Genomic DNA, 10,932 nt, shown 5'->3' on the forward strand with positions numbered 1-10,932 from the left:
TCACGATTAGAATATTAAAAGGAGAGAATACTACATGACTTGTTCCAGATAGCAGAGTTGTTTTTGACACTTAGAATAGAAATTGTCACCAGAATATCAGAAAGACATGAGAGTCTCCAACTGAGTAGAACATTCTAAAGCTTAAAGCTATTTTATTTCGTAGCTAATGAAAACTTTCAAGAAACCTCTTAATGGCACATAATTCATTTACTCAGAGTTATTTAAGGGCTGCATAATTTTAACCAAAAAGGATAACTGAACTTTCAAAGTTACAAAAAATGATTCTGCCATAGAAATATAGCTTGGGTCGTTATTATACGGATCTTTTGTTGTTTATTGCTGTTTGATCGTATATATACTTGGATAGAAGGTATGGCCCTAGATAGAGGGTGGCATTCTTATACTGGTCAGTGGTTAAGATTAGCACTGTTACCACAGAGGTCTTACTGTAGTGAATAAGGACAATGTTATTGCTTCTAGAACTAATAGTGACATACCTAACAGGATACTCCTACTTTCTGACACAAAGGAACAAAGAAGATGGAAAGATAAGACCGTTTAAGAAGGTATTCCACTATTACAATGCTTTATATATGTATATATATTTTTTACATATATAATATAAACATTTATAAGTATCTGTTTTAGCAAGAAATTATTAATTAAGGAATTCTCTTATGAAAACTGGGAACTATTTTTTATCAGAAGCAAAATTCCTGCCACTAAAAAGACAAAACTGGTGTTGATCTCTTATTTTATCCTTTCCGAAACTGTGAATACTGCCTCTGTGGTTAGGCTTTACTACATCCCTATAGCAGAATAAACACTGCTATTTCCATTGCTGATGTCAGGCTATTAAATTAAGAGCATTACACATTCATGTAAAAGACTGTCCCATGCACATTTAGGGTTGGAATTTATTAATTCTCCAATGACCTTAGCAGTTATCTGTATATTTTGCAAAACATACTTTGCACAATAAACTCCCCTTACTAATAATATTATCACTACATTTGCATTTGCCCCAAATTAGACAACCTCTACTCTTCTTAACAAATGGTTAAATTCATATGCTCCATGGCCAAATGTAGACAAATATTACTGACGATAAAGTTCTACAGAATAATAAACTTCCACAGCCATTCTCCTTCCATAACAAAGTATCATTTTTATTATATAGCTTTAGATGTTTCATTACTGGAGCTCGTTTGAGCTAGAAAAAATCGTAGTCCTGGTTTGGTCATTTAGGTTTTCACTATGAACATGCATGCTGGGATTTGGTACTTTAAAAATTTTCATTCCTGAATTGACCTGGTCTATTGGTATTTCCCTTTCAGAACCTTATTGCAGACCACAGGGGATTAAAGCAAATTTTAAATTTTAAAGCAAATTTCCTTCCAGATACATCCAGAAAGATTTATCACTCTGACAAAAGTAGGATTGAAAAATTTCATGTTCAGGGGACAGTGGAAAGTTTAAAGGCTTGAAATCCATTTGTAACAGTGGGATTTGGGATGAAGTTATCTATGAACTATCCATCTTGAGGTAAGTTTATCAGTCCAATATACTAAGTCCAGGGAAAAGAAAGAGATCAATTAGACGTGAGTCCTGGTGTCACTCATGCTTTCAGTGTTCATTAAGCATCTATGTTTTTACTTCTTCAGACCCATTTTATATCATACGCTAGGATGAGAGCTCATCTTATCCTTCTGTCTCATGGACCTTTCTTCCCATTGTAAAAGGATATAAGAGCTAAATTTTGTCTCTTTCCCTTGGATATGAATTCTAAAAAGTTATTCTTTTGATATGTAATGTAAGTCTGTTACTGTATCTGTTAATTTAATGTGATACAAGTCAAGAAAACCAGAAAGTTCTAATTTCTGTTATAATATTTGTATTTAAGTACTCAAGTATTAAAGTGGTATTTGCCCAGCGAGTTGAGTTTAGAATGCTTTTCCACATGGCTATCTTGAGCTTAAGTAGATGAAACCTTGTGACTCTTGAGTGGTAATGATTCAAAATATAATTCACATGAGGGAGTTAAACACACACTCATAATAAGCCTATATGAGCATTCCATTACAAGGGTTTTCTTCATTTTCTAGGCCAGAGTCACAGAATAACTTCAAACTTTGTCCCAGAGATGAAATCAAAAGTCCACCTCACATACATGAAAAGAGCATCTCTATGCATTTAAACCAAGACCTGATTATTCGGGAGCAGTTTATTTGGCTCGTGGCTAAGTCAAAGTTTGCTTCTTCTGGGCATGTTTGACTGTAGGGAACTCGCCCTCATTTTCATCCCTTAGCCTGTTGTGAAGGATGTGAAAAACACACAACTTCATTTTTACTCATGTGGTTTTGAATGGGCTCTTATATGACTCATCTTCTTTAGAAGTGCGAAAAAAAAATAAGAAAGCTTTGCATGTGCAGGGATTTGGGGATTTATTCTCTTTCTTCTCTTTTCCATTTCTTTTTCCCCTTGACAGAATTTCTGGTCTTTAAGCATCTATAAGGTCTCTGTTTCATTCTTTCAAACCAATCCCTGATATATGGGTGGGGAGATGGGGGCTATGGGAAACAGGAAATGTATTTCTATCCATAGGACAGCTTAGAACCTAGGGGACCACAGGTCACCACCCTGGGCAGAACACTTCAGCGGAAAGTGTTTCAACACAGCTTGGGCCGACATACAATGGCAGCATTCAATGGATGCGTGCTTTTTGATAGCAGTCATCGAGGTACACAACCCCATCCTGGCACATTGCTCTTTCAGGCATACGCTCTTAAAGCCTACTGTTTTTCTTTTTAACTTGTTGCACCTGAATCTCCCCCAGTCCATTTACTACTTAAGTTTTTAATTTTGGTACTAAACTAGTCACACAAATGAGACTTTCTGACAACCAACAAAAGAAGGGATGCGCTCATCTCACCCAAGACCCAGATCATGTCAGAAAAACCGCTCTCTTCAAAGGGAACAGAGAGATAGAAAGCCATTGCTATGGAGCTCAGTAGAATCAATTCGGTATAACTGCAAAATGGTTTCTACAAAGGATAAAAATATGGGCCAGTAGAAAAGGTGTGTGAAAACTTTAAAAACTCTTCTGACTCAGGACTGAATTCATGCAAAATGAGCCAAATTGAACTTAATTTATCAATCAGTTCAATTCACAGTAAGATAATATCATAAAAAAGGGAGGGTCAGGCTTTTCATTGCTAAGTTTCTACTTTAGTATGTTTGGTATTTTATTTTCAGTGTCAAAGAACCTAGCTGACAGTTTGAATCAATTTATTTCAGCAAATATTATAAATTGATACCTGTTTTATATTTCTGTTGTTTTGATAATCCATGGCTGAACTGATTTCCCCACATTATACTCATAACTTTAAAGTGTCATTTGAGAACAGAGGGATTTTATTTTCTCATGATCTTATGCAGTTGAAGAAAAAATTCTTTGAGGTATTTTGGGAGAGATTTCCTTTGGGTTATGTCTATACAGTGTCTAAATAAATAGTGAAAAGTTGAAAAGTTCAGTCAATTCCCTTTGTTATTGGCTCTCTAGACACCAAATAAGAGTGTAGCTCAAAATGATATCTAACTTGTTCAATTAAAGTAACCTGTCATTTCAGTCCAATTAGTCAAAACCTTTGTGCACATTGTGGAAGTCTTTGCTACTCAGAGACTGTAGCAAATTTCCACATAGTTAGAGCCTCTGTATGAAATTTAAGCACTGCGGCATAGGCCTCAGTGTAGTGTTTTTCCCTGTCTGATTTTTCTAGGAGTTTTCTCCATAAACTCCTAATACAAAATACAAAAAATGCAGAGTAACTGGATATTTTTCTCCACTAGTTTTCCATGGAAGTCTGAATTTTGGGCTCCTTTTTCTATTCAGATCACCAAATATTTCAAAGCTAGTTGCAGAGAAACGTAGATAAATGAGAGAGAATCTGCTTACAAGGAGCTTTGCATCTGCCTCCAACAGACAACAAATACCTCGTTGAAGGAAATTAAGCCAAACAGAGGTGCAAGCAATATTCTGAGAAAAGTACAAGGAGAATGAGGAAAAGAGTGTATGGAAGAATGAGCAGTAGAGCCCAGATTTAAGGAATGAGACTTGAAATTTAGGGGAAGGGCATTTAGACTAGAGAAACAAGAGTAAAATATTAACTTAGATGAGCAAGTGAGTGAGTGTGCTTGTGTCCTAGTGTAGACTGTGTGGAGAGATACTGTGAATATTTCAGAGCCTCAAGGGGGACAATGCATAAAATGATTATATCTGAAATTATTTACATAGGCTCTGAAGCAAGATATTTTGTAATCTTTTATTGTCAACAAGAACTCCAAGTTTAGAGCTAGCAGTGTGTGGCTAGTCAATTTAATTTCACTCTCAGGTATAGTGAAGTATTTGTCTGCTGTACATCACTCACTGGGAAGTCAAACTGATTCAAATGATGGTGAAAAAATTGTAAGTGCCATAGCTACAAAAAAATACCTGTGCTAAAACTTGGTTGTTTTATACCTAAATAAAAGGGAGAAAAATTTATATTCCACCAAATATAGGTATAGATGCATTACCCATTATTCTTTTCCACAGTAAGGATCAGAAAATGGATTTTCTACAGCTAAGGACTTTAGAGAGGAATCATTAAAGGCTCTCATTACTAGTCCCAAAGTGTCTTCCAGCTCTCTGTGGTTCTGCTGGTGTTCTGGGACCATTTTGCTGGACACATTGAAAGCACGCTTCAGCAGTGCAAAGGCACAGTGCTTCCTGAATTCAGCCCATCTTCTGGGATTCAACAAGGAGAACCAAGGCAACTAATTTCAATCTTGGAACATCAGCTAAATTGTGAAGTCTTTGTTTATATGATTCTGGGCATGTAGTCATAGATGGAGATGAAATTGAATCCTTCTCAAAAAGTCCATCAAAGCATTGCTTTCATCTGTGTGTGTTGTTTTGTTGAGGAGAAGTTTCCAACCACAAGGATAATACTATAAGCATTCTTTGCCAAAATTTTTGGGGAAGTAGCATCCAGGTCATGGGATTCAATGCTAAATTAATACTGAAGTTCCTCAAATTTATCGTAATTGTTTTTAGGTTTCAAGTTGGCATTCTTTGGAATCCTCAATGAATCAGAGGTCTCTATTGATGGGGTTCCAAAATACACTGTAGAAACATCTCATCCTCCCGAGAGAGTATACAAACTGTCCATGTGATCTGGTGATCCAGTTTTATGATAAGACTGGAAGACAGTGCTACAGCAGGATGGAGAGTTGAATACACCCTCCAGAGAATACCAGAAGTTTATATGTGCTCTCTCATCTTGCAAACCAGGATTTGGAGTGGATCAATTACGAGATGACAATCTAGAAACTTACTGGCAGTCAGATGGCTCCCAGCCTCATTTAGTGAACATCCAATTCAGAAGAAAAACAACAGTGAAGACATTATGTATTTATGCGGACTACAAATCTGATGAAAGCTATACTCCAAGCAAGATCTCAGTCAGAGTAGGAAATACTTTTCACAATCTTCAAGAAATTCGGCAACTTGAGTTGGTGCAACCAAGTGGCTGGATTCACGTTCCCTTAACTGATAATCATAAGAAGCCAACTCGCACATTCATGATACAGATTGCTGTTCCAGCCAATCATCAGAATAGAAGAGATATCCACATGAGACAAATTAAAATATACACACCCATGGAAGAGAGCTCCATTGGTAAATTTCCTAGATGTACAACTATTGATTTCATGATGTATCACTCAAAAAGGTGACCATGAAATAGAACAAAAGTCATTAAACATACCTTTATCTTGTCAGTAAATATTAAATCTGGTATCTTTATTGAAAAATGCATCAATTATTTTGCAACTTTTTTATGCATTGAAAAGTATTTTATTGTAACTTTAATAAATAACTTTTGGGTCAAAAAAAGTTTATATGTGCTGGCTCTCACTTTTCCTTTTTGTTTTTTAAATTTTACCTGTTTTGCATATGTAATTTTTTTGGTAGTGACTTAATTGAGAGCTTGGGTATTCACATATAACAAACTTAAATTTGATTTTTAGAAATCCTTTTTCTTAAAAGATATTTAACCAGCTACCCTAAGGAATTTCCCACTTGCCTCCTTCTCTTTCCACAGGCTCCAATCTCCAACCATGGCACTTCCCTCCTCATTTTCTTTTGCTTTCTTCACAATTTTTCCTATCTTCTCTCATATCATATATATTCCCTTCAACACCGTCATATTCTTAAACAGAGCAGTCAAAAGAACTTTGTGTTTTGCTGTCCCAATCTAAATAATACTTAAGGTCTTCTCATTCCTTTTTTTTCCTTTTTTCAGCTTTACTGAGGTGTAATTGACAAAAAATTATATATATTTAAGGTGTACAATGTGATGTACACACACACACATTATTTCACATAGTTAGTTACCTTTTCTTTCCTTTCATTCCCCCACTCTCCTCCCCTCTGACAACCACTTATTTGTTCTCTGTATCTATGGGTCTGTTTCTGTATTCTTATGCTTGTTCATTTGTTTTTGTTTTTTGGTTTTTTTTTTAGATTCCACATACAAGTGATATCATACAGTATTTGCCTTTCTCTCTCTGACTTATTCCACTGAGCATAATGCCCTTTAGGTCCATCTGTGTTGTCACAAATTCTCATTCCTCTTCAAATAGGTCCTTCAAACTCCTTTCCTATTAAGACAGACTTCAAATATGTTTTGGTGATTTAGCTCAAAAAGAACTCTGAAAGTATGTACCACCTTGGAAATTTTTAAGTTTTCATCTGAAGCTTCTCATAATTTTAATAAGCTAAAGTAGTTGTAAATTATGCAATTTCTAGCATGTTCTAAATATCACACTTTAAATAAAGCTTAAAACAATTTAAACTTAGAATAGAATAATTTATATTAAAAGTAAATTAAGAGAAGCATATTGGGAATGGTGGAAAAAGGACTTCTGAAAAATCTGCTCTGCCACAGCAGAAATGAGACCACTGGCAAAAATTATCAAAATCAACTTTTTTCAGAATCTTGGAAATTTAACCAAAGACTTGCAATAATCCAAGAAGAACTTATCAAGAAAAATGACTGAATCTCAGTAAGAACAGTAAGCTTTGTGTCATTTAAATTTCCTCTATTCCTATCCCTCTCTTCCCAGGTCCACAGCATGCTTGAAAACCAGTAGCCTCACAACTATGATGGCTATAAAAATTAGCAACCTAGTAGCCACTGGAAGAGACAGATGGGTTTGGAGATCCCCAAAAGTCCCATTCCCAGAGAAATATTGCCATTTGGAAGCTCCCTGAAAAACTCCATTCTTAGGGTTTGCCTTTATTTGATCAAACTCAAAGCTTGCCCTGTGTGAACAGCCATATTCCCAGAGCATTTGTTGAAAGTAATCAGTGGCAATTATTCAACATCAAAGCAGCCTGAGGTGGAGTACTAGTCAGTGCTAAATAAGAGGCTGACTAAAAATCTTAAAAGGAATAACTGGGGAATGATATTTCCATAAGTAGTGCTGTAAAGCTCTGATATATTCTTGAGAATCTATAATGCCAAGCGCATGTGCAGAACTGTGCACATTTCAAGGAAAAGCTGAAAACACCCTAATTGCCCACCTCTACCAGAACTTGAGGCTCTCCCCAGGCAGCAATAGAAGACTAAGGCAGGGTTATAGACTGCCTGTTGGAGCAGTGATGCATGCCTTCCAATACACAGAGAACCCCTTGGCAAAGGTTGGGAGATTTATTAATTCAAGACACGTAAGGTAATCTCTGTCCCATCATTAATTGACCACTAAGCTTAATGAGCTTCCAATGCTTCCACGTAACTAAAAATAGACTTTATAAACTTAGTGCAGTTAAGTCACTAAACAACAACAAACAAGGATATCAAGCAAATTCAATGAGGAAAGGACAGTCTTTTTAACAACTGGTGCTGAGCAACAGGAAATCTACACGCAAAAAGATGAAAGTGTACCCCTAACTCACACAATATATAAAAGTTAACTCAAGATATATCATAGACGTAAATGTAAGCACTAAAACTCTAAAATACTTAGAAGAAAACTTAAGAGTAAACCTTTATGACCTTGAGTTTGACAATGCTTTCTTAGATATGACACCAGAAGCACAGGTGACCAAAAAAAAATTGATTAGATTTCACCAAATTTAAAAACTTTTGTGCTTCATAAGACACCATCAAGAAAATATATATACAGCCCACAGAATGGGAGAACATTTTTTGCAGACTTGTACCTAATAAGGGACCTGTATCCAGGACAAACGCTTACAGGTCAACAATAAAAAGACAAATAGCCAAATTAAAAAGTGGCACAGGATTTAAATAGACATTTCTCTAAAGAAGATACACAAATGGCCAATAAGTATATGAAAAGATGCTCAGTATCATTAGTCATTAGGAAAATAAAAATCAAAACCATAATGAAAGATCACTTTATGCCCCTTGGGATAACTAAAATTAAGAACACAGACATCAACAAATTTTGGCAAGGATGTGAAGAAATTGGCAATCTCCTACATTACTACTGAGATTGTTAAAGGTGCAACCTCTTTGATAAACATTTCAGCAGCTCCTCAAAATATTAAACATACAACTACTACATAACTCAGGAGTTCCACTCCTGGATATATAGCAAAGAGAACTGAAAGCAAAATGTCCACACAAAAATTTGTACATGAATGTGCAGAGCAGCATTATTAATAATAGTCCAAAAAGTGGAAACAGAACAAATGTCCATCAACTGATGAACAGATAAAGAAAACATGGAAATCCATAAAATGGAACATTTGGCCATAAATATGAATGAAGCTTTGATTCATGATGCAACATGGATGAACCTTGAAAACACGCCAGCTGATAGAAGCCAATATCAAAGACCAAAATGGATAATTCCATTTATAGGAAATGTCCAGAATAGGCAAACCTGATGAGACAGAAAGTAAATTAGTGGTTCCAAGGGGGAGAAGGAAATGGAGAATGATGATAATAGGCATAATTTTTCTCTTTGGGGTAATGAAAATGTTCTAAAATTAGATCGTGGTTATGGTTGTACAACTCTGTGAACATACTAAAAAGTGGATTGTATACCATGAAAGAAGGAATTTTATGATGTGAATCATGTCTCAATAAAGCCATTACTTAAAAAAGTAAATTAACAGACTTTTTCATTAACAGTCAGAAATCAGCCATTCAATCAGCCTTTTTTGAGGGGGGAGAGAATGCTGTATGATCAGTTTAGTGTTCACTGATTAAAAGTGAGGCTGAATAATTTTATAAGTGTTTATTAGACATCTGCATTTATTTTAATCATCTGTCTAGTGATTTGATTTCTTTTAATGTTGCTTATTTTATTATAATTAATATATAAGAATTGTCCACATAACAACATCAGTCATTAATCAAATACATTGAAAATTCTTTCCCAATTTGTGGCTTACCTTGTTTCTAGTACTGATTTATATACAAAGCCTCAAATTTCTATTTATTGAAATCCATTCATCTTTCTTTTATGATTTTTTATTTCATTTTTATAAAGACCTTCATGTTGTGAAATCACATTAATATTTGCTTAATTTTTTTGCTTTTTTATAGATTAATATGCTGTATTTAATTCTTTAACCAATCCGGATTATATTTTGAAGTTCTGAAGTATGGCATGTTATTGGGAACGTAAATATGGTTAAAAATAATTGTCCTAGCACTACTTAGAAAATATTTTGTCAATTTGCACTGACTTAAAATACCATTTTTATCATTGATGAAAAATGTTTTCATTGATACTTAGGTTTGATGGTTACGTTTTCTCTTCTGTTCCTTGTACTGATATCTCCCTATTAATTACTATAATTTTACAATGTACTTTAACATTTAAAAGCCAAGTACAACATTAAATAAGCTATATTTTTTATAGAATTATCCTGGCTATTCTGATAGATTTAATCTTACACATGAAATTTAGAATCATTTGATAAAGTTTCCCAACATTTCTAATAGGGATTTTGAGTCATGTGACAAAGTATTAAAGTGGGAGGATCTCAAATTGTACAGCCTGAGACAATGTTTAATCTTGTGTCATACACCTGACTTCTCAAAACCTGTTTCTTCATCTACAAATAGTAATAATAATGATAATAATCTTAACCAGTAAAATATGTCTTAAAAAAGCATGCATACTTATACATCTATTACTTGACATAATATCTACCACAGAGTAAAACATTTAAGAAAAGTTACACAATACTACTTTAAAATTTTAATTGGATTTATCAATTATTTAGGGGGATAATTGGTACTTAGATTTAGTATGTTTCTAATTCAGGAAAACAATTATTGAAGTGTTCGTTCTCTTTTTCTTTCCTAATCTTTATAGAGGTCCTTCAACAAGTCTAGAACATATTTTCACCTTAAAATCATTTGTATTACTTATTTTCATTGCTTTGTGAATGAGAATATTTGCTATTATATTGACTAAACTTTCATAGTGATATATTGTAAACAAATTGATTTTGTAACTGATTACATTATTAATCTTGCTCATTAGGGCTAATATTTTTAATCAATTATTCTGAGTTTTCTAAACAAGTATGTTTTGTAGCAGCGATAATTTTATCTTTTTCTTTCCAATATTAACATCTAAATTTTTTCTTCCTTTATGATATTCTCTAGAACTTTCAGAATCATCTTGAATAACAGTGATAATAGACATCCTTATGTTGTTCTGGTTCCTAATTTTAATTAAAATGTATTCAATGTTTCAAAATCAAGTAAAATGCTTATTGCTAAAATAAACTTTATCACAGCATTGTTTTATTTTTAGTTTGTGCCAATTTTTTTTAGAAAGGGATATTACATTTCATCAAGACATTCTTTGAAATATGACAAAATATTTTTTTCTGAATTA

The 10,932-nt window shown here is 34.0% G+C and overlaps 1 protein-coding gene across 1 annotated transcript; it reads left to right on the forward strand.

The window, feature by feature from the left end:
- Positions 1-464: 464 nt before the first annotated feature.
- LOC308622306 (anaphase-promoting complex subunit 10-like) lies at positions 465-5,775 on the forward strand (the record flags this gene model as incomplete). The annotated part of the gene is made up of 3 exons (XM_081243665.1): positions 465-566; positions 2,605-2,740; positions 5,240-5,775. 3 exons carry the CDS (start codon positions 465-467, stop codon positions 5,773-5,775), a joined length of 774 nt encoding a protein of 257 aa, XP_081099791.1.
- Between the last annotated feature and the right edge of the window lie 5,157 nt (positions 5,776-10,932).

This window comes from Mesoplodon bidens, assembly GCF_964165515.1.
Source record: "Mesoplodon bidens genome assembly, chromosome: 9".
Taxonomy (NCBI): Eukaryota; Metazoa; Chordata; class Mammalia; order Artiodactyla; family Ziphiidae; genus Mesoplodon; species Mesoplodon bidens.